At 38.9% G+C, this 24,168-nt stretch overlaps 1 protein-coding gene across 11 annotated transcripts in view; it reads left to right on the top strand.

The window, feature by feature from the left end:
- The window catches only part of Dmd (dystrophin), a 2,251,111-nt gene that overhangs the window by 606,627 nt on the left and 1,620,316 nt on the right, over window positions 1-24,168 (top strand). For all 11 annotated transcript variants that reach the window (XM_076562037.1, XM_076562042.1, XM_076562041.1 and 8 more), the window contains exon 7: window positions 1,401-1,519. In XM_076562037.1, the coding sequence (XP_076418152.1) occupies window positions 1,401-1,519 (119 nt within the window). The remainder of the gene's footprint in view (window positions 1-1,400; window positions 1,520-24,168) is intronic.

Raw genomic sequence — 24,168 nt, 5'->3', positions numbered from 1 at the left:
TGTGCAAAGAATAAGAGACTGTGGGGTGCTCAGCCTTAAATGGGCCATCAATATCACATCCATCTCCTTAAGGCTCAGGGATCGTTGTGGAATATGGAGTGGAAAGATTATAAGATTTAGAGCTGGTGGATGACTTCAAGGATGGTGTATTTTCAATACACAACAGGAAATTTGTAACAGAATGCAGAAACAAAACTATGAAAGCTCAAGCCAACCAAATCTCCACATGGGGATAATGGCATTGGCAAGAAGTCTCACCCCTAGCACAAGAGCTAGGAAGTTAATGTTCCCCCTTTTTATAACCCAGTAAGTGTAATTAATGCTGTACAAATCACAAGGGTGTGGATTCATCAACTGGAGCTTGGTCAATCTACCATGATCCATACACCTAAAAACAAACAAACACATGAAAACAACATACTGTCCCTTTCATAGCATCAACTTCCAATAGCCGTCAGTTAGGGTGGGGGTTCTTGTGCCACTCCCATGTCTATCCTAGAATATTGATAGACTCCATCCTGTGACTATTTTCTGCAGGCAACCATTGTTACAATGAGTTCAGGAGTGCAGTGGTCCTGTTATGTCTAGAAAACATGAAATTATTGCTTTTGTGATGGAGATGAATTAGAAGTTAAAAGAAGAGATATGATATAAGCTTAAGTTTAGGAGTTACTTGTGAATAAATTATATCCCAATCTCACAATTGGTTAAGAATACCATTTTTATTAATAAAGTATAATAATTTCCTCCTTATTTTATTAAGGATTTTTATCTTTCCCAATTTTATTGTGGCATAACTCACAAAATTTCTGCATACTTAAAATGTGAAATGTCAACATCCTAAGTAAAAATCGTGATTTATTTACATTAAAAATGTTATTAAGGGATAATGTTTTTGTTACTATATTATTGCTGTGAGGAGACACAATTACCAAGACAACTTATATATCACTTAACTGGGGGTTTGCTGAATTTCAAAGGGTTAGTACAAGATCATTATAGTGTGGAATTATAGAAACCAGACAGACATAATACTAGAACAGTAGCTGAGAGCCCACATCTAATCTACAAGTTGTAGGGAAGAGAGAGAAAGAGACTGAGTCTGGAATCTTCTTTTGAAGCCTCCATACCCAGCCCTACAAAGCCACAGGCACTCCAACAAGGCCATACATCCTAATCCTTACCAGAAAGTTTTACTACCTGGGAACCAAGCGTACAAACATATGGGCCTACAAGGCCATTCTCGTTCAAACCACAACAGGTAATAAAAATCAACTAATTCTTATGGATTTGGGGCATTAAAAAATAAGAAAAATTCTCAATTCACAATTGAAATGAGTTTCATAGTTCATTGTGTATTAATTTATATTTGTATTTGTTTATGTATGTGTGTGTTTCAGGCCAGAACTATTTGATTGGAATAGTGTGGTTTCCCAGCAGTCAGCCACACTAAGACTGGAACATGCCTTCAACATCGCCAAATGTCAGTTAGGCATAGAAAAGCTTCTTGATCCTGAAGGTTGGTGCATTTCTGGACTACCTTAATTTTTAGTATAGTTTACCTTTATTATTTTCTGTCTCACTCAGACTTGACAGTTACATATAGTAAACACAAAATAAAAAATTATGCAGAATGAGGCCCTGTCTAAAAAAATGTAGAAAGTTATATACTTTAATGCTTTCCTGTGTTCTGAGAATATAAAAAGTGATAGTGTCTATCTAATATTACAAATTCACATATAAATATATTTCTCAATATAAAAATATTTAAGACTGAAGTTTAAAACTTTGTGGGGGCTAAGAGGACAACAAAATCAAACAAAAACTTTTCACTATATGTAACTCATGGTTGGCGTATACTATATTGAACAGCATTGATTACAAATAACTGCAAATAGATATGTAATTATTCTACAAAGAGATTAGGTAGATAACTCAGGTGTAACTAATTAATTACTCTTGTAATTTTTGTTCATATGCTTCCTAAAAGGCAAGATGGTTTATTTATTATTTAAATCAGGATGCATAAATCTTCACTGCTTCTATTAGAATTTGTCACTTAAAGAGGTCCTCAATTTGATGGTTACTTATTTTTGGCTTCATTAGCTGGTAGACAGAATTGTAGCATTTATATTTTTATTATATTACCCTTAAATAACTTAAATATTTGTCACTGAAGCTACAAATCCATATCTTCTGGACACCTGAATTAGCAGCATAATGATTTCTTGACTTCTGTTTTTCTAGTACCTAATGAGGTACTTTTATATTACGCCAAATTTGTGAAACTAATCTATTATCTCTTTGCTGAGGCATTACCACAATTTTAAAAGTTTGAGAAACAAAATTAGTGTGTTCTTAAATGTAGCTGAAATTGATACTTGGGGAGAAACTGAAGAATAATAGAAATGTATAATTAATTGTTTTTTGAAATATTACATTATTTCTCAAACAGGAAGTGGTGTTGGTGATAGGTTACTTTCTGAAAAACCTGAGATGATTCAAAAGATCACATTTAACTGGTAAAGTTATTATCAATCAAAGCCTAGTCTTAAATGTTTCAGAAATGAAACTTGTTTAGCAGAGCTCATCTTGTAGTTCCTTATAATTATGCACAAATATGCTCCGAAAATGATATCCTCAGGTGAGATGCTACAATAGGTAACATACTTGTGGCCAAGCCTTAGGACTTGAGTTCAAACCTCAGTACCTACAAGATAGAAGGAGAGAACACACTCTGATATGTTGTGCTCTGATGGCTATATGTTTTGGAATGTGTGTACTCATGTGTACATGCATGCATGTGTACACACACACACACATACACACATACACACACACCGTAGAAATGTGTTTTAAAAATTTATTTATTCTATATGTCTTTTACATCATGTATCTTGATCCCATTCATTTCCCTATCATTTTGCATCTGCCCTCTGCTCCTGCGCATACCCAAATAAAACAAGATTTAAGAGAAAAAAAGGGGAAACTTAAAAATATCATCATGGAAGCTGCAGTGTGACACAGGAAGTCACTCTGTGAACCCCTTTGTCCATATAACTTTACTATAAGTGTTCATTGCAAAGAGTCATTGGTCTGGTTCAAGGCCTCTGGTTTCTACTACCCTGCTGGTGGTGGGATCTTGCTAGGGTTCTTCCTGGATATCCTGTTGTTGCCCTGTGTTGTGGAGATTCTGCAGCTTTGGGTCTGCAGGTCAGGTCCCTTCATCATGTGTTCCAGCAGATCATAGATGGGGTGGATAGTGGGGCAGGCCAAGTTATATGCTTGGGTTTGGGCCTGGGCAGCTGTAGGGTTGGTCCACCAGATGTGACATGGAGACAGCTCTCCCATGCTTACAACTTTGAGTCTGGCTCACCCATCCCTGTACTAATAGGCTTGGCTCTATTGTGCTGCCCTGGCAAGGTGCAGGACCTTCTCTCCTGAGTGTTGCAGCTGGTGGGGGTCAGGGATAGTTATTCCAGCCTTATATGACCACAGGGCCAGCTCTGCCACCTGCCCCAGACATTGACTGGTATGGAGGAGAAGGGCAACTCTCCTATGACTATGCCACCACAAGGCAGATGGGTAATGGGGGCAGCTCTCCCATGCTCACAGTTTCAAGGCTGGCTCACTCATACCTGTGCTAACAGGGTTGGCTCTATTGTGCTTCCCCAGAGAGGTATATGGCCTATTCTCCTGAGTGTTACAGCTGGTGGGGATCAGGGATAGTCCTCTTATGAACACAAGCCCAACTTTCCCACCTGCTTCAGGCATTGGTGGGCAGGCAGGAGGGCATCATTTCCCTGCCCATGCCACCACAAGACAGATGAGAAGTGGGGAGAGCTCTCCCATGCTCATAATTTTGGGGATGGCTTACCCACACCTGTGCTCTCCTGGAGGGGTGAAGGGCCTGCTCTCCTAAGTGGTAAAGCTGGTGGGGATCAGGGAGAGCTCTCCTACACTTATGATGACAGGGCCAGCACTTCCACCTGGCCCAGGTGTTGCTGGGTGAGGGGGAGAGGGCAGCTGTCCCCACCAATGCTGCCATCAGACAGATGGGTAATGGGGACAGCTTTCCCATGGTCACAATTTCAGGCCTGGATTTCCCACATGTGTGCTCACAGGGTTGGCTCTATTGTGCTGCCCTGGCATGGTGCAGGACCAGTTCTCCTGGGTGTTGTAGCTGGTGGGTGTCATGGATAACTCCCCCACTCTTATGACCACAGGGCTTGCTCTCCCACTTACCACAGGCCGTGCTTCCGCAATACAGATGAGAATTTGGAAGAACTGTCCCATGCTCACAACTTTTGGGCTAGCTCACCCACACCTGAGCTGAAGGGGATGGCTCTATTTTGCTGCCGTGGTGGGGTGTAGGGTCTGCTCTCCTGAGTGTTGCTGCTGGTGTGAATCAGGGGTAGCTCTCCTGTTCTTATGACTACAGGGTCAGCTCTACCACCTGCCCCAGAGGTTGATGGGTGGGTGGGGGGAGGAGGGCAGCTCTTCCCTACCCATGCCACCACCAAAGAGATGGGCAATGGGGATAGATCTTCCATGCTCACAGTTTTGGGGCTGGCTAGCCCACTCCTATTCTAACAGGGTTGACTCTATTGTGTTACCTTTACTAAGTGCAGGGCCTGCTTTTCTGAGTGTTTCAGGTTGTGGGAAACAAGGGCAGCACTCCCATGCCTGTTACCTTAGGGTCAACTCTCTTTGGACTGCCAGCTCTCAAATAATAACAGAGACTTCTTATTAATTATGAAAGCTTGGCCTTAGCTTAAGCTTTTTTCCCAACTAGCTCTTAAAGCTGAAATTAACTTATTTATATTAATGTACACTCTGCCACATTTCCCATTACCATTCCTCCATACTGTACATCTCACTCTCCCACCTCTTGTGACTGCCTGGCAAATCCCAGCTCTCTTTTTCCCAGAGTTCCTGTCTCTTCCTGGAAGTCCTCCCTGTTCTCTCCTGTCTAGCTATTGGCTGTTCAGCTCTTTATTAAACCAATCATAGTAAAACAGAAACACATCTTCAAACAGATACCAAATAGCCTGCAACACAAATACATGTGCCTAAGGGGAACAATTCTCTTTTAAACCAGTACAATTAGTGTCCTGGCCCTCATATGCTCATGGCCCTTTCATGATCTAAAATGGCTTTGGTCCAAATTTAAAAGACCCCCGTAGTATTCAATAGTTTATATATTGTTCTAAAATCCAACGTAAATTCTAAGACTGAAAGTGATGTCTTAATTGTGACTCTATGGAAAAAATAAACACACACACACACACACACACACACACACACACACACACACACTTCCTGAATACAAAAAGAAATAAAAGGAGGACATGATTGCTTCTAAGAGGTGGATATTTTTATTATAGTTAATAAGGAAGAAAACAGGCAGAGGCAGAAACATCTAGAAGAGTACAAAGTGGACATAATAGGCCAACTAAGCCAAGCCATGTGAGGAGAGGTGGGAGGGCAAAAGGGATGGCCAGGATCTAAGAGGCCAGTAGGCCAAGAGACCAAAATGACAAAAGGGCCAAAAGAGCTGTGTAACCAAAATGACTGGGTTATGTAGGAGTCAGAGAAGCTGGATGAAAGGAAAGTCCAGCCTCTTGGATGGAGAAGTTTAGGGAATGGGGTGGGGTATTCCAACCAGTAGGACCCTGTAACAGGTATAAACTGGGGGATGTTGAGAAAACCTGGTGGTCAGTGTCATCTTTGATATATTAACAGGCACCTCAGTTAGCCCTTTGTCCTAGGTTTGAGATCTAACACTTTCAGTATATAATGGCATAGTATATGCATTCCAATTCCAAAATGAAGGTATGGGAGCTTAGTGAAGAAATATTAGGACAAAGCAAGAACAAAATGGAGGGAGTAAAACACTAAATCCTGTAGCTCCATACCTGGTACTTGATGTTTCAGTTTTAAAGGGCTTAGCTGGTTCCAACCCTCCAGCCTTACTACTTCAAACACACATCTCTTTCTTGGGATGGTCCCATTGTTTCACTGCCAGATGTTTCACAGCTCCAACATCTTCAACATCTTGGGGTCTCCAGTGAAACAATGTTGTTTTAAAATATGTGGCACTGTTACTCCATGAAAAGGTCATGAGACATGACAAAACTCAGTATCAGAGCTTTATTAGGAGGAGGTGGGGATAGAATAGAGTAACCAGGCCTGGGGGAGACACATGTGCAGGAAGAGAAAGATAGATAGATAGTGGGGGAGGAGAGAACAAAGAGAAGAGAGGAGGAGTCTGTGTCTGGCTTTTTAAGGATTCCTGTTCACATGTACATGTGGGCTTATGGAGCTACACCATCATGCACTGATTGCATGACCATGGTGCGTGCATTTGCATGATCACACAGCACACTGATGACGTAAGACATAAGACTCCTTGCTTAGCTACTGAACTGCACATGTGCGGTCATCTAGCTGGAGTGGCAGAATCCTAACATTTCAATCTCTTGCTTATAAAAAAGTGGGTGAACAGGAATAGGGGCATCGTTTCCCCTGGAAAAACTGCTTCCAGCTGACTTGGTGGGCGTTGGCTGACTCTTGTGTTGGTAGGGAAGGGAGCTTCTGAGGTAGACAGGTGTCCTAGGATGGTGGGCTATCTGTTCTATTGGAGCTGTTCATCTTTCTTGACTTGGCATTCTGGCTGCTTGTGTCTGACAGAATGCTGGTGAGACAGAGAAAACCTTAGAACAAAAAATTATTATTATTATTATTATTATTATTATTATTATTATTACTATTACTATTATTATTTCCTTTGGGAGGTTCCCAGGGTGATAGAGGGGGTCCCAAGACCAGGAAAGTTTGGGTTTGGCACTTATCTGAAGTAGATCTGACCTGTCCAGATGGATTTAAGCTGGTTTCTGGAGCTTAGGAAAAAATTTAAACATATTAAGAAGCAGCCATGAGAAAATTAAAGTCTCGGGCTAGTGGCCATTGTAGTACTTTGCTTATATTGGTTAGTGTTAATGAGAGAGAGAGAGAGAGAGAGAGAGAGAGAGAGAGAGAGAGAGAGAGAGAGAGAGAGATTGGAACATGTTTTTTTTTTTTTTTAACCTGAGATAAGCCTTATCAGAGACAGATTATTTTAAAGCACCTGTTTCCTTTATTAGTTTAGCATCCAGGAGATACAGGTGATCAATTGCTGAGAGCATTTAACAGTAATAGATTGTTATATTAAATCCCGTTTTTCCAGAACCCAGACACTTTTGGGTCTGGGGTTATAAATAACTTTAGACTGTTACTGTCCCTTACCACCTGGGTATATACTTGATGGTCCTTGGACTCCGGCTCTATGGTGATCCTGTAACAATTAGCTGAGTAGTTAATTAGAAGAGGGAACCAGGAAGAGAAAAGCTTGTGGGGTGAGACTTCATTTTTCTGGAATTGGGGACAGGGCAGTGGATCCAGATGTCCTCTGAAACTTGAGAGAGAGCAGGGCCCTGTCTGTGTCACTGTACATGAGAAGGAGAAGCATTTCTGACTAGTCTGGTCTGAGGCACATGGAGGGAGCAAATGAAATAAAAGGTCCTACCTTAGCTAGAAAATCTCTTCCCATTAAGTAACCCTGGAAGCACAATTAAGTCTGGTGAGGTGGGTAAGGCTGTCCCCCTACCATAGCAAAAGGGAAATGAGGAGAGCTGGGACCCCAAAACTCCCCCAGGACTGATTAAGTGGCTCGGTGTCCAACAGGAAGGAAACAGATTGCCCCATGTTGCATCTTGGGTTCCCTGTGAGCCTGTGGCCAAGCCTAGGAGGTCAAATAGAGGTCTTAGTTTGATGCTCCCATGCCACTGGGTGCATGGGGGCAGTCAGCTGACCACTTATCTCTCTCGGTGGCACTTTGAACAAGGCTCAATTGATGGCCCAGTAGGGCATGCACTAGCCTGCCTGGCCTTCTAAAACGGGGACCTGGAAGCCCTTATGGAGCTGCTCAGATAGCATGTCCCAACATTTGGCAATTCTGTTTATGGGCTTTCTCATCTCTCTCATGGTACACCTTATATGCCACATCTGAAACTTCTACCTGTGGGGTCAGGAGCCTTGTTCTCCAGATGCTTAAGAGTAGCCCTAATGTCAGGAAGCTCTGGGAGGCAAGAGACAGATTTTATTCCATGTCTTGAATTTTTTTCTTTTGATAGTTTGGTGGTTTGAGGACAGCTTTAGGAAGACCCGCCAGGAGGCAGGCTGTAAACTGATCTCTGGCTAGAGAGCAATCCAGATTATGATCCCAATGTGGGTCCTGATCATAAACTTATTTGCATGCATCCTACCCTCCTTCCAGACCTGTCTGTGCTTAGCGGCACATCCGGTACCAGAGAACAGAGCAGAGGTCAGATGGGAAGGGATTGTTTGGATTCAGAGATTAATCAAGTTTAGGAATGCATGTGGTCAGGAGAGAGAGAATCAGAAAGGGAGGCTTCAGAGCTTAAGGGAGGGTTCAGAGCTTAGGTAAAACTGTGGGGATAAGGTAAGTCTTTTCATTTGCCCACCCACTGGCAAAAGTTAGATAATTCCTGTGAAATATTAGCATTCAAGCAGCTGTTACATGGCCAAATTTATTGGTATCTGGAGATATTTAAGGTATTTATCAAAGGAGGAGTGGAACCAAGAGGTGGAAGGCTCCATGTCCCATGACTGCAGCTGAGAGAAAAAAATTAAAAATTAAAATAACAAACAGGATCCCAGGCTTCCATCTCAGGTATCCCCTAGGCTACGTAATCTGTTGACTGGCATAAATTAACAGCACAAGTTACCCGAAATGTCGTCACGGAAGTGTCAAGGACTGAGAGGCATACATACCAGGAGAACTCCCCAGGAGTCCATAGAGCATTCAATATTTCGTCAAGAGAGAATGTGTCATGGTCTGCAGCCGAGGACACCCACCCCCTAGTTGTCCCGTGCAAGAAATGTATCTCAAGCTACAGTCGCAGGAAATAGCAAGGGATCAGAAAGGGAAAAAGTCACCAACCTTTGTGGCTGGTGTGTTATGAGGAGCAGTCCTGGTGGCTGGGCAAATGAAAAAAAGTGGAGCAGGCAGTCATAGGTCCAATAAACCTTGGTACAGGGTCCTGGACACATAGCCCCAGACACAGAGTGCCAGGAGATCCTGTCTCATCACAGGACCAATGTTTTTAAAAATGATAAGTGGTGGTGCTGGTTACTGGGCAAAAAGGTCATGAGACACTATAAAACCCAGTATCAAAGCTTTATTAGGAAGAAGTGGGGCCAGAAGAGAGTAACCTGGCGGGGGGGGGGGGGCGGGAGACACACATGCAAGAATAGAGAGGGGAGGGTCGCTGGGAAAGGAGGGAGTGAGGAAGAGAGAGAGAGAGAGAGAGAGAGAGAGAGAGAGAGAGAGAGAGAGAGAGAGAGAGAGAGAGAAGAGGAGAGGAGAGGAGAGGAGAGGAGAGGAGAGGAGAGGAGAGGAGAGGAGAGGAGAGGAGAGGAGAGGAGAGGAGAGGAGAGGAGAGGAGAGGAGAGGAGGAGAGAGGGGAGAGGGGAGAGGGGAGAGGGGAGAGGGGAGAGGGGAGAGGGGGGAGAGGGGAGAGAGGAGAGAGAGGGGAGAGAGGAGAGAGAGGGGAGAGAGGAGAGAGAGGGGAGAGAGGGGAGAGAGGAGAGAGGAGAGAGGGAGAGGGAGAGGGAGAGGGAGAGGGAGAGAGGGAGAGGGAGAGGGAGGAGAGGGGAGAGGGAGAGAGGGAGAGGGAGGAGAGGGAGAGGGAGAGGGAGGAGAGGGAGAGGGAGAGGGAGGAGAGGGAGAGGGAGATAGTGAAGGAGAGAACAGAGAGAAGAGAGGAGGAGTCTGGGTCTGTCTTTTTAAGGATTCCCATGCACATGCTCAGATGGGCTTATGGAGCTACACCATGCATGTGCTGATTGTGTGAATGCACTCGTGCATTTGTGCTATCACATAGCACACTGATGATGTAAGATGTAAGACCCCTGCACATGTGCAGTTATATAGCTGGAGGAGTGACAGAATCCTAATACATAGGCTTCACCATCCCAGGTTCATGCAATAGTCTCCCAGTCTCTTCTTGGGAACTCCAGCTCTGGCACACATTAGTTTGCCTCAGCTGCTCTCTGAAAGTGTGAAGGAATAATCTTCATCCAGCTTATATGCTCATATTTTGCCCTCAATTCCAAACTGAGTAAACAATCCTGCCAAGTTCTAGTGACAGCTTGGAATGCACCTTCATCCCCTTGAATCACATTAGCAGCATATTTATATCCTGTTGCTCTCTAAGAGGTTGAAGTACCATATAGGCCTTCTCCTTGTACAAGTTGAAAGCTTTGTTGCGTGGGGTCTTACCCTGGGTCATATTGCCCATTTTTCCCATGCAGAGGAGGAGACTTTTCTTCAATGGTGCTAATCTCTTTAACAACTACAGCCCCTATTTTATCACATGACTTAAGGACAATCTTAAGTTTCCTAGTGTTCCTTTCTTCTTTAAGCTGAACATTTCTTGCTCTCTTTCACTGTAGATTTGCATAAGAATAACCAGTAAAAACTATATTATAGACTCAGTGCTATTATTGTCTTAATTTTTTCTCTGACAAAGAAATTACTCTATTACTTATTAACTTAGCCTCAGCCAATTTATTATAATATGAGCAGAAGGCAGCCAGTTATATTTTATTCACAAAATACAACACCAATGGCCCCAGTTGTTAATAGAAGAGACCATGATTTTGTTTACCTCTGAAATTAGCAAAAACTCCACTTCCTGGTATTAACTAATTTTCTGTACTGGTTACTTTTCTGTTGCTTTAAAAAAAACACCATGAACAGAAGCAACTAGAGGAAAAATATTTATTTTGGCTTATCATTTCATAGAGCTAGAGTCTATCACAGAGGAGAAGGCATGGCTTGGCTGTAGGAACAGAAAACTGGTATCACATTTCACTTCCATACAGAAAGCATAGAGGCAGAGAGGAGGGGGTATGTGCTGAGACAAACAGAAACAGGCAGACAGAATCAGACAAAGGGGGGAGAAATTAGGGTGAAACTATAAACACAGAATGCCCATCACCCATGGCATATTGCCTTCATTAAGGCTCCCCCTCTTAAAGATCCTATAACCTCTCCAAACAGGCCCACCAACTGAGGACTACATGTTCAAGGCATGCATTTAAGGGACATATTTATCATTGAAACCACCACAAGAACATAGTCCCAATCTAATTTGATGACTGTATATTATTTCTCTTGATGAACAGATGAACTCAATTAAGCAAATCCTTTAATATTATTTTGTCAGATTAACTTTATTGGAAATGTTTCTTCTTCTTTGATGAAGTAATATCTGTGCACAGATTCCTATAACACTCTTTACTATATCTCTAGATAATCATCCACCCTCCTCTCCCAGATTTTAGCTGTACTGGAGATAGTGTATTAATTTTATGGGCTAATTTTCTTTTAGTAAAAGAATGAATCCATTCACTATTGATGCATTGATATTTATTTATGTGTTTTCTCTCCTGCCATTGGGGTAGAGGAGAGAGGTATAATGGAAACGTGAAGTTCAAAAAAAAAGGGTAAGAGCCATAGTGTATCAATTTGAGGAGTACATTTGTTAATGATGTTTTTAAATAAATTTTCATGTAGTAGTCAGTTTGTGTTATCTTAGATATATAGTCCAGTTATTTTTGTTTGTACCCTGTACTCTTAAAAAATTGTGACTCTGGATTAAAATAGATCTTTTATGTAGATTGTGCTGTATGGTAGAACACTTTTCTGGCATGCATCAAAGCCTTTATTTGCCTGCTCACAACTGCATTCATAATAATGAAAATTATAATAAACAACATAAGTCTTTTTCTATTTAAAATGATAATATACCCTTTAATCTCTTTGTCTTTGTAAATTAGTACAATAAAGATTTTTAGATGTATGTTCACATTGTAATCAGAAGATAAATTAACCAACCTGTAGCTACAGAAAAGAAGTTATATGCCTTATATCTTTTTAATTATATAATATTCTCTGACATAGTCAATCCTAAGTGGAACATGTGTGTTGAAATATCCATTGCTCTTAGTAGAACTGTGATAATACTTTGAAGATGAGCAATTCAAGGTCAACCAAATATAATGAGAAATATGGTCTGATTCATTCAAACTACTCCTGATTATAGTCCCATCTGGTAAATAAAGTCATAGTTGTGAAAATACTTTCTCTTTATGGACTTCTTCTAATTTTAACAGCATATGTTTTATAAGTAGGGTTATTAAAGTTTCTATATGGTGATCCAAAAGCTGAGGATTTCACTTTTCATATTTTTTGTTTTAGTTGTCTTTTCTTTGCTTGCTACTGTGATAAGATGGTATCTAAATATATGTTATAATTTAGTGTTCAAAGTTTTTCAAGAAATTATATAAATTATTTTGGAAAAATAAGTCATACAAATTTTTGCTTGATTCTTATTCACAAAAGACAGAGTAACATCTTTTAGAATTGCATACTTAAAATACCCTTTTCAGTGAATTTAAATGGAGATTAATATAATTCTTTCACATTATATATAATAACTTTCTCTGCAAACTTTATAAGTTTAATTAACCAAGTATTGGTATTTTATGTTATGCATGACAATACCAGGTTTTCTCTATAGAATTGTTTTCATTTCCTATCTATCATGTCCCTTGAGAGGCTAATGAAGCATATGTCTTTTTATTGGATTGATTTTTAAATTAAAAGTTATTAAAGCATTGGAGGTTTTCACATATTGTCTATATACATTCTGGTATACACTTTATTTGGTCTTAACTGGTGTTTTGAGACCTGAGGTTTATTTTTCAGTGGAATTGCCTTTTATAATAAGTATCAGTAGACATTTTTTTTTTTTGGTTTTTCGAGACAGGGTTTCTCTGTGTAGCTTTGCGCCTTTCCTGGAACTCACTTGATAGCCCAGGCTGGCCTCTAACTCACAGAGATCCACCTGCCTCTGCCTCCCGAGTGCTGGGATTAAAGGTGTGCACCACCACCGCCTGGCTTCAGTAGACATTTTCATAAGCAATTTCATGAGCTCTTTCTAGTGTGTTTAAATATAAACATATGCAAAATAAGTATATCTAGTGTAACATTATTTAATAATTTATGCATTTTTGCTCACAGATGTAAAAGGTTTTTATCCTTCAAAATACATCCTGTTGTAAACCTGAAAATTCACTTTCTATCTTGATTTCTCTTTAATATATACATAGCAATGCACATTGGGAGTCATATACATTCTTCCTTTTCTGATTTTCCCAGCCCAAAACTTTTCCTTGTGAATGACAATATGAAGACATTCTTTCAAAGGAATAATAAAAAATCAGTGATAAAATATGATTGTTTTTGTTAACTTTTGTGCATTATTGTAAAAAGTTACTTCTGTTTGAGATAAGCAATATGATATGGAGATACTCTTACTTTTTTACCAGTGTAACTCTAAGATGAACAACAACAACAAAATAACATTACAGTTAAATTCAGATATCAGCAACAACAAATACCTAAGGCATTGGCAATAATTTTCCTATCCTCAAAATGACATTTACAAACCAATTAGAGTTAACTTTTAATCCACTTCATTTTGACTTCAGGAGGATGGTAACACAGATTCTGTTTTCAGCCTGTTAAATCATCTGTCACTCTGACTTGTTTTAAGTCTTTCTAAGAATTGGTTCAATTAGGACATTTTACTACTGAAATGAATGGTCTTAGGCTTACCCTTGCATAATATGTTTTTTTTCTTTGAAAAATATTCAACAAAAATATAACATTTATTATCAGAGAAAAGAATTGTCTTGGTCCTCTTGTACTGACTTTGATAACAATTATTTGAGCAAGTGCCAATTTTATTTTGTTCTATCTTTATTGTTACTATCACATTTTATAATGTAATGACTAGTCCTGCTGAGAGTATTTAGTAATAAGCTGTAATTATCTAAACCTAAATTCCAAAATTTTTGTAAGAGCAATTGTTAGTCCAATTGCTCTGCTACAAAAAATAGAGGTGCCATCATCACTTTATATAGACATGGTAACATCAATGTGACCTCCCCACTCTTTGGGCTGGAGATCATTTTTCCAGGGTTATTTTTTAAAAAGAACATTAAAAGCATATCACTAAAACCAAATTATATCACTTAATATTGCTAAGTATAATAATGGAACTATTTCCTAATTTTAGTCTATAGTAAGTTGAAATTGGAATGAAAACTTGAGATATATCAGACTTTCATGAGCAAAGAAGAGGGCTGTGTTAGTTGATTTATTGTCCCCATCTCATTTGTTTATAGTAAATTGAACACAATACTTTAGAAAAGGAATTTAGAAATTTCTGTGTTAACAATTTAAGTATTATACACCTTTTGTATTACTAATAGCAGAGACTAGATTGGATGAATAATGAGACTTTAGAAAAACGGATAGGTGGTGTAGAAATCAAGAGAAATTTGATTACAATTCTTAACCTGCACATATCTGGAGCAAGGGCACTGAATGGAATAGCCTTGACTACTTTAACTTTTATCCTGAAAGTTAATTTTTAACAGTTCTTTTATTCACGGCTAAACATATTGCATAGCTAAGCTTGACTATTCACTGCCACGTTAGTGCAACTGAATTAAAGCAGAATATATAAGGCTATCTAGTGGCATCCTCAGATCCTCCATTACCTTCATAAAATAAATGAACAAATCTTTAAAAAATTAAGAGATGGAACTTCCTATATGAAGGAATATAAGAAAACTAAAAGAAATTCTCCATTATGAAAATATAAATACTTTAATTATAAAGATATGAATAGATATTTTAATAGTTGGATGGAGGTGATTATATTAGTATTAAGATATTATTATAGCCATCTCCTGTTTCCTGTTAAAAAATTCTGTCACTATAGAAATGAAGATAAATAGATATGTTAACTAATACTTCAGAAATTGTGGGAGCAATAGAACAGGGGAAGAGAGAGGACATCCTTTTTCATGTCCTCTCTTCCACATTAGTATGTTCAGATGCCATAAACACAGTATTTTCAGAGCATTTTGAATCAAATACTAGTAAAATGAAGCTATTTTTGTTTTTCTTATCTATTTTGATTGTTTGGATGACTGAAATAATTGTTTGTAACTATCCTATATTCACCCATCTAGATACCAAAGAGATCTACAAAGAACCATGTGTAGCAGGAATCTTAAAAGTTCTTATTAATAAAAACAAACCTGGGGCCAGTTATTGGGGTGAATGCTGGAAGATCAGAGAAGCAGAACAAGCCACAGCCACCTTACCTCACCAATTCCTTAGATGATTCTGTTTCCTCAGACTGGAAGCCTCTGAGTCCTCATCCAGAATGAATCTCAGCTCAAAGCCTAAAAGCTTAACCAGCCAAAAGATTCTAGTTTCTGGTCCTTATGCCTTATATATCTTTCTGCTTTCTGCCTCACTCCCTGGATTAGACACTCACTTTCTGGGATTAAAGACGTGAGTCACCATGCCTGGCTGTTTCCAATGTGGCCTTGAACTCACAGAGATCCAGAGGGATTTCTACCTCTGGAATAGTAGGATTAAAGGTGTGAGTGCCACCATTTTCTAGCCTTTGTATCTAGTGGCTATTCTGTCTCTGACACCAGATAAGTTTACTAGGGTACTCAATATTTTGGGGAACATAATACCACCACAACCATGTAGAATATATATGTGTGTGTGTATATGTGTATATGTGTGTGTATATATATGCATAACTTGAATTTAGCTTTTATACCCAAATTATATGTTTTCTTTAAACTGTATCATTTTCTTTTTATGTTATATAATAATTTGTACTTTATGGAAAATAATCAACTTATAGTTTTTACATTTTCTAAGAGAGGATTTGTAAAAATACAATGGATCTTATATTTAAGCACTGACTTTTTCCATAGGATTTGAGGAACTTAAATAATGAATAATCTAATCATGTGATTAAGTTTTACAATGTCCAAATTGCTAGAGACATTTGAATAATATCCAGGAATCACTTGTCAGTTAATATATCACAAATATATTCTAGATCGATATAATTTCAATTAAAAATATGATAACTATATTTAAATATAATAATAATAATAAATACAACTAGGAACTACCAGTACTGGATGACAGCTTTTTTGCATTGTATGTCAAGATATTTGATCAAAAGAAGTTTGTGATATTGTTGCAGGAAGCATAGTAGATAAAATAATTTTGACTTTTGTATTTTATTTCAGTAAAACTCAGCTATGAAGAAATGAGTAAAATGTTCATAAGTTTGAGCCCTTAAAGCTCTATAGATCCATAGTTCATATCTATATTTTTAATTTAAGTCAATGATAATGTTGTACAGCAAATATATATTAATGACAATTGAAATATCTTATTTCATTATTAGAAAATGGAATTAAATGTTTTAATCAGTAATCATAAGAGATATTATGAAGTTTACAAATGAGTATCTGAACACTTAAAAAAGCCTAGTATTTAGAAAATAGTTTTCATAGTGACATGTAGGTTTTTTAGGTAAATTTGGCCTTAAAGAATAGCTTTTTTTCTTTTTTAAATTTTATTTTATAATTTAATTTAATTTTACATATCAGCCACTGATTCCCTTGTTCACTCCCCCCTCCCCACCTTCCCCCCAGCCCACCCCCCATTCCCATCTCTCCCAGGGCAAAGACTCCCCTGAGGATTGAGTTCAACTCAATTGGTAGACTCAGTCCAGGCAGGTCTAGTCCCCTCCACCCAGACTGAACCAAGTGTCCCTGTATAAGCCCCAGGTTCCAAAGAGCCAGCACATGCACTGGGGACAGGTCCCAGTCCCACTGCCTGGATTCCTCCCAAACAGATCAAGCTAATCAACTGTCTCACTTGTACAGAGGGCTTGATCCAGTTGGGGGCTCCTCAGCTATTGGTTCATAGTTCATGTGTTTCCATTCATTTGGCTATTTGTCCCTGTGCTTTTTCCAACCTTGGTCTCAACATTTCTTGCTCATACAAACCCTTCTCTTTCTCACCAACTGGACTCCTGGAGCTCCTCCTGGGGCCTGGCCATGGATCTATGCATGGATCTCTGCATCCAGTTCCTTCAGTCATTGGATGAGGTTTCTGGCACGACAATTAGGGTGTTTGGCCATTCTATCACCAGAGTAGGTCAGTTCTGGCTTTCTCTCAATCATTGCCAATAGTCTATTGTGGAGGTATCTTTGTGGATTTCTGTGGACTTCTCTAGCACTTTGCTTCTTCCTATTCTCATGTGGTCTTCTTTTATCATGGTCTCTTATTCCTTGTTCTCCCTCTCTGTTCTTGATCCAGCTGGGATCTCCTGCTCCCCTAAGCTCTCTTTCCCTCAACTCTTGCCCTTCATTACCCAACTCATGTCCAGGTTTTTCATGTAGATCTCATCCATTTCTCTGTCATTGGGCAATCCCTGTGCCTTTCTTGGTGTCCTATTTTCTAGGTAGCCTCCCTGGCGTTGTGAGTAGCAGTCCAGTCATCCTTGTTCCACATCTAGTATCCTCCTATGAGTGAGTACATACCATGTTTGTCTTTCTGAGTCTGGGTTACCTCACTCAGGATGATTTTTTATAGATCCATCCATTTGCCTGCAAACCTCATGATGTCATTGTTTTTCTCTGCTGAGTAGTATTCCATTGTGTATATGTACCACATTTTATTTATCCATTCTTCAGTTGAAGGGCATCTAGGCTGTTTCCAGGTTCTGGCTATTATAAACAATGCTGATATGAACATAGCTGAGCAAGTGCCTTTGTGGTTATGATTAAGCATTCCTTGGGTATATGCCCAAGAGTGGTATAGCTGGATCTTGGGGGAGACTGATTCCCAATATTCTAAGAAAGTGCCATATTGATTTCCAAAGTGGTTGTACAAGCTTGCATTCTCACCAGCAGTGGAGGAGAGTTCCCCTTGCTCCACATCCTCTACAGCATAAACTGTCTTCATTGTTTTTGATCTTAGCCATTCTGACAGGTGTAAGGTGGTATCTCAGAGTCATTTTGATTTGCATTTTCCTGATGATTAGGGATGTTGAGCAATTCTTTAACTGTCTTTCAGCCATTTGAGTTTCCTCTGTTGAGAATTCTCTGTTTAGTTCTATAGCCCATTTCTTAATTGGACTGTTGGGCATTTTGATGTCTAATTTCTTGAGTTCTTTATAAATTCTGGATATCAGTCCTCTGTCAGATGTGGGGTTGGTGAAGACCTTTTCCCATTCTGTAGGCTGTCGCTTTCTCTTGTTGACCACATCCTTTGCTCTACAAAAGCTTCTCAGTTTCAAGTGGTCCCATTGATTGATCGTTTCTTTCAGTGTCTGTGCTCCTGGTGTTATATTTAGGAAGTTATCTCCTATGCCAATGCGTTCAAGACTACTTCCTACTTTCTCTTCTAGCAGGTTCAGAGTAGCTGGATTTATGTTGAGGTCTTTGACCCACTTGGACTTAAGTTTTGTGCACGGTGATAGATATGGTTCTATTTTCAGCCTTCTACATATTGATATCTAGTTACGCCAGCACCATTTGTTGAAGGTGCTTTCTTTTTTCCATTGTATAGTTTTGGCTTCTTTGTCAAAAATAATATGTTCATAGGTGTGCAGATTAATGTCAGGGTCTTCCATTTGATTCCATTGGTCCACATGCCAGTTTATATGCCATTACCAATCTATTTTATTACTATAGGTCTATAGTAGAGTTTGAGGTCAAGGATCGTGATACCTCCTGAGGTTGTTTTTTTTGTACAGGATTCTATTGGCTATCCTGGGATTTTTGTTTTTCCATATGAAGTTGAGTATTATTCTTTCCAGATCTGTGAAGAATTGTGTTGTTATTTTGATGGGGATTGCACTTAATCTGTAGATTGCTTTTGGTAAGATTGTCATTTTTACTATGTTAATCCTGCCTATCCATGAGCATGGGAGATCTTTCTATTTTCTGATATCTTCTTCAATTTCTTTTTTCATGGACTTAAAGTTCTTGTCATATAGGTCCTTCACTTACATGGTTAGTGTTATCTCAAGGTATTTTATGTCATTTGTGGCTATTGTAAAGGGTGATGTATCTCTGGTTTCCTTCTCAGCCTCTTTGTCAATTGTATATAGTAGGGCTACTGATTTTTTTTTTTTGAGTTGATCTTGTACCTGCTATGTTGCTGAAGGTGTTTATAAGCTGTATCAGTTCCTTGGTGGAATCTTTGGGGTCACTCAAGTATACTATCATGTCATCTGCAAACAGGGAAAGCTTGACTTCTTCCTTTCCAATTTGTATCCCCTTAATCTCCTTATGTTGTCTTATTGCTCTGGCTAGAACTTCAAGTACTATATTGAATAAGTATGGGGGAACGGACAGCCTCGCCTCATTCCTGATTTTAGTGGAATCGCTTTGAGTTTCTCTCCATTTAATTTGATGTTGGCTGTTGGCTTGCTGTAATTTGCCTTTATTATGTTTAGGTATGTTCCCTGTATTCCTGATCTCTCCAGGACCTTTATCATGAAGGGGTTTTGGATTTTGTCAAATGCCTTTTCTGCATCTAGTGAGATGATCATGTGGTTTTTTACTTTGAGTTTGTTTATATGGTCTATTACATTGACAGACTTTCATATGTTGAACCACCCTTGCATCCCCAGTGAAGCCTGGGGATGATCATCGTGGATAATTGTTTTGATGTATTCTTGGAGTCTTTTTGCCAGTCTTTTATTGAGTACTTTTGCATCAATGTTCATGAGTGAGATCAGTATGTAGTTCTCTTTCTTTGTTGTATCCTTGTTTGGTTTAGGAATCAGGGTAATTGCAGCCTCATAGAAGGAGTTTGGTAATGTTCCTTCTTTTTCTATTGTATGAAACAATTTAAAGAGTATTGGTATTAACTCTTCTTTGAAGATCTGGTAGAATTCTGTGCTGAAACCATCTAATCCTGGGCTTTTTTTTTTTTGTTGTTGTTGTTGTTGGGAAACTTTTAATGACTGATTCTATTTCCTTAGGGGTTATTGGACTATTTAAATAGTTTATATGGTATTGATTTAACTTAGGTATATGGGACCTATCCAGAAAATTATCCATTTCTTTTAGATTTTCCAGTTTTGTGGAGTAGAGGTTTTTGAAATATGACCTATAATTCTCTGTATTTCCTCATTGTCTCTTGTTATGGCCTCCTTTTCATTTCTGATTTTGTTAATTTGATGCTCTCTCTCTGTCTTTTGGTTAGTTTGAATATGGGCTTGTCTATCTTGTTGATTTTCTCAAAGAACCAACTCTTTGTTTCATTAATTTTTTTGTATTGTTCTCTTTGTATTTTATTGATTTCAGCTCGCAATTTGATCATTTCCTGGCTTCTATTCTTCCTGGGAGACTTTGCTTCTTCTTGTTTTAGAGATTTCAGGTGTGCTGTTAAGTCACTAGTGTGAGATTTCTCCAACTTCTTTATGTGAGCATTTAGTACTATGGATTTCCCTCTTAGCACTGCTTTCATAGTGTCCCATAAGTTTGGGTATGTGGTGTCTTCATTTTCGTTGATCTCTAGGAAGTCTTTAATTTCTTTCTTTATTTATTCCTTAACCCATTGGTGATTCAGCAGAGCATTTTTTAGTTTCCCTGAGATTGTAGCTTTTCTGTAGTTTTTGTTGTTGTTGAAATCTAACTTTAAACCATGGTGGTCTGATAGAATGCCGGAGCTTATTCCAAATGTTTTGTATTTGTTGAGATTTGCTATGTGGCCAAGTATGTGGTCAGTGTTACAGAAGGTTCCATGGGGTGCTGAGAAGAAGGTATATTCTCTTTTGTTAGGATGGAATGTTCTGTAGATATTGATTAAGTCCATTTGAGTCATAACATCAGTTATGTCCTTTATCTTTCTGTAAAGTTTCGATTTGGGAGATCTGTCCAGTGGTGAAATTGGGGTGTTGAAGTCTCTCACTGTTAATGTGTGGGGTTTTATATGTGGTTTAAGCTTTAGTAATGTTTCTTTTACATATGTGGGTGCCCTTGTGTTTGGGGCATAAATGTTCAGAATTGAAACTTCATCTTGGTGGATCTTTCCTGTGATGAGTATGTAATGCCCTTCTTGATCTCTTTTGATTTTAGTATGAAGTCTATTTTACTGGATATTAGGATGGCTACACCTGCTTGTTTCTTAAGACCATTTGATTGGAAAGTATTTACCCAGCCTTTTTTCTTAGGTAGTGTCTATCTTTGAATTTGAGGTGTGTTTCTTGAATGCAGCAGAAAGATGGGTCCTGCTTTTGTATCCATTCTGTAAGCCTGTGTCTTTTTATAGGTGAATTAAGTCCATTGATATTAAGTGATATTAATGACCAGTGATTGTTCATTCCAGTTATTTTTTGCTGGTAGTGTGTGTATACTTCTCTTCTTTGGGGTTTACTACTGTGGCATTATCTATTGCCTGTGTTTTCGAAGGTGTATCTGACTTCCTTATGTTGGAATTTTCCTTCTAGTGCTTTCTGTAGGACTGGGTTTGTGGATAAGTATTGTTTAAATCTGGCTTTTTCTTGTTAACTCCATCTATGATGATTGAAAGTTTTTCTGGGTATATTAGTCTAGGCTGGCATCTATGGTCTCTTAGTGTGTGCATTACATCTGTCCAGGTCCTTCTGGCTTTCAAAGTCTCCATTGAAAAATCTGGTGTTGCCAGGTGGGGGTGGTGGTGGTGGTGGTGCACGCCTTTAATCCCAGCACTCGGGAGGCAGAGGCAGGCAGATCTCTGTGAGTTCGAGGCCAGCCTGGGCTACCAAGTGAGTTCCAGGAAAGGCACAAAGCTACACAGAGAAACCCTGTCTTGAAAAAAGAAAAAAAAGAGAGAAATCTGGTGTTATTCTGATTGATTTGCCTTTATAAGTCACTTGGTCTATTTCCTTTGCTGCTCTTAATAGTCTTTCTTTATTCTGTACGTTTAGTTTTTTAATTATTATGTGGCAAGGGGACTTTTTTTGGCATCTAGTCTATTTGTTGTTCTATAGGCTTCTTGTATCTTCATAGGCATTTCCTTCTTTAAGTTGGGAAAGTTTTCTTTTATGATCTTGTTGAATATATTTTCTATGCCTTTGAGTTGGTATTCTTCTCCTTCCTCTATCCCTATTATTCGTAGGTTTGGTCTTTTCATGGTGTCCCAAATTTCTTGGACATTTTGGGTCATGACTTTCTTGGCTTTAGTGTTTTCTTTGAATGATGAATCTTTTTCTTCTACCGTATCTTCAATGCCAGAGATTCTCTCTTCTATCTCTTACATTGTGTTGGTTATACTTGCATCTGAAGTTCCTGTTCTTTTACTCAGATTTTCTATTTCCAGAATTCCCTCTGTTTGTGTCTTCTTCATTTTTTCTATTTCTCTTTTCAGGTCTTGGACTGTTTCCTTCATCTGTTTCATTGCTCTTTTATGATTTTCTTTCAGGGATTTATTGTTTTCTTCTGCTTTATTTGTCCTTTCCTTTAGGTTTTTTTTTTTATAGCATTCTCCCCATTTTTTGTTTGCCTTTTCCTCAATTTCATTTGTGATTTCTTCTATGTAAGCCTCTACCCTCTTCATGATGTTATTCATTAGGTTGCTTTCTTCTGCTTCTTCCATTTTGTGATGTTCAGGTCCAGATGTTGGAGGAGGGCTAGGTTCTGGTGATGCTGTATTGCTCTTCATTTTGTTGTATGTACTTCTGCCTTGATGTCTGCCCATCTCCTTGTGGATTCATTTTTGGTCTTATCAGTGCTCTTGGTCCAGACAGAGCTGACAGATTCAGGAAGCCTCTCTCTTGTCAGATGGGAGGTCCAGGGCAGGATGGGAGCTCTTGTCCAGATGGGAGGTCCAGGGGAGGATGGGAGCTGGGGGCTGGTCTCTAAGTCTCAGGAAGTGGCTGGGGTCTTGGGCAGATGGACGTGGGGGCAAGGCGTAGAAATTGCATGGTCTGCTGGGGGTCTTGGAGAAGGGGAACCTTCCTGGTGGGGGTGGAGGGGATACTGCCCAATGGCCAGAACCTGCGGCCAAGTTGGGCAGGTCTTCTTAGGAAAGGCTGGTGCCCAGGGATGGGATCTAGGGGCAGGCCTTTCTGGGTCTGAGCCCAGGCACTCACCTCTGGTCCAGATGGCAGGTCCGGGGAAAATAGCTTTTATCTGAAATACTTCTTCAATTTATTATCAGCAATAGAAATTCATATATGCAAAGTTCTTCTTGGGTAAAGAGAATTTAAATTCAAATATGAAAGCCATCTTGTAGATTACACACATTTTGGCCTGTTGTAGATAGAAATTTCAGAGTAATTAATATATGAATGGAAAAAAATTAAGCTTAAAGTCCTTTATATAACCAAGATTGCAACAAATAGATATCTATGTGAGATCAAATCTTGGTTCATCTCTTTTTAAACTTGAAGTTAGTTCTTATAATACTATATGGGAGATAATATATTCTGATTATTTCAATGGTCTGAGGTAGAATTCTAGAACTCCAGTTTTCCAAAGCATATCAAGGTATACATATCATGATATGTAGCTAAGATGACAAATAGCCACAAATAGAACATTTTTCTATGAGATATTTCTTTTAAAAGAATAAAATCAAGAATTCATTTTCTAAAGGATTGTTCATACCTGTAGTGCTCTCTTCTTCAAGGGTTGTCTGAACATGCAGATCAAACCTTCAATTTCTAGAACATTGCTTATTTCTTAGTCCTGTTGGTAATGAGAAATAGTTTACCCATTGAATAAAATGAATACATACTATCTGTCATATAAGTGCTCACCAAAATTTCTCCTTAGAATTAGCTCATCCCTGACTGTCCAACTCTATCCAGTTCTCCTTTTCTCTCTCTCCTTCTCTCCTCTCTCCCAGTTCTTCCTTTATACATGTCTCCCACCTTGCTTCCACCTCGCCATCACTATGTTTCTTATTTTCAGACATATTTATGATAGAATTGTACTTCCATTCTAACTCTCATACTACTAAAAAAGTAAGGAGATCTGTGTGTAAAAGTGATACTTGGCTTTTTTCTTCTTTTAAAATTTCTTTTCCACCATGATATTAATATTGTAGGTTTTTGTCAACAGGAGTTACATACTCCTTTCTCAACTAGTATAAATATCTCTCATTCACATGACTGATAAATACTTATTTGCACAGAG

This window comes from Peromyscus maniculatus, chromosome X (assembly GCF_049852395.1).
Source record: "Peromyscus maniculatus bairdii isolate BWxNUB_F1_BW_parent chromosome X, HU_Pman_BW_mat_3.1, whole genome shotgun sequence".
Lineage (NCBI taxonomy): Eukaryota > Metazoa > Chordata > Mammalia > Rodentia > Cricetidae > Peromyscus > Peromyscus maniculatus.
This window is presented reverse-complemented; position numbering and strand designations above follow the sequence as displayed.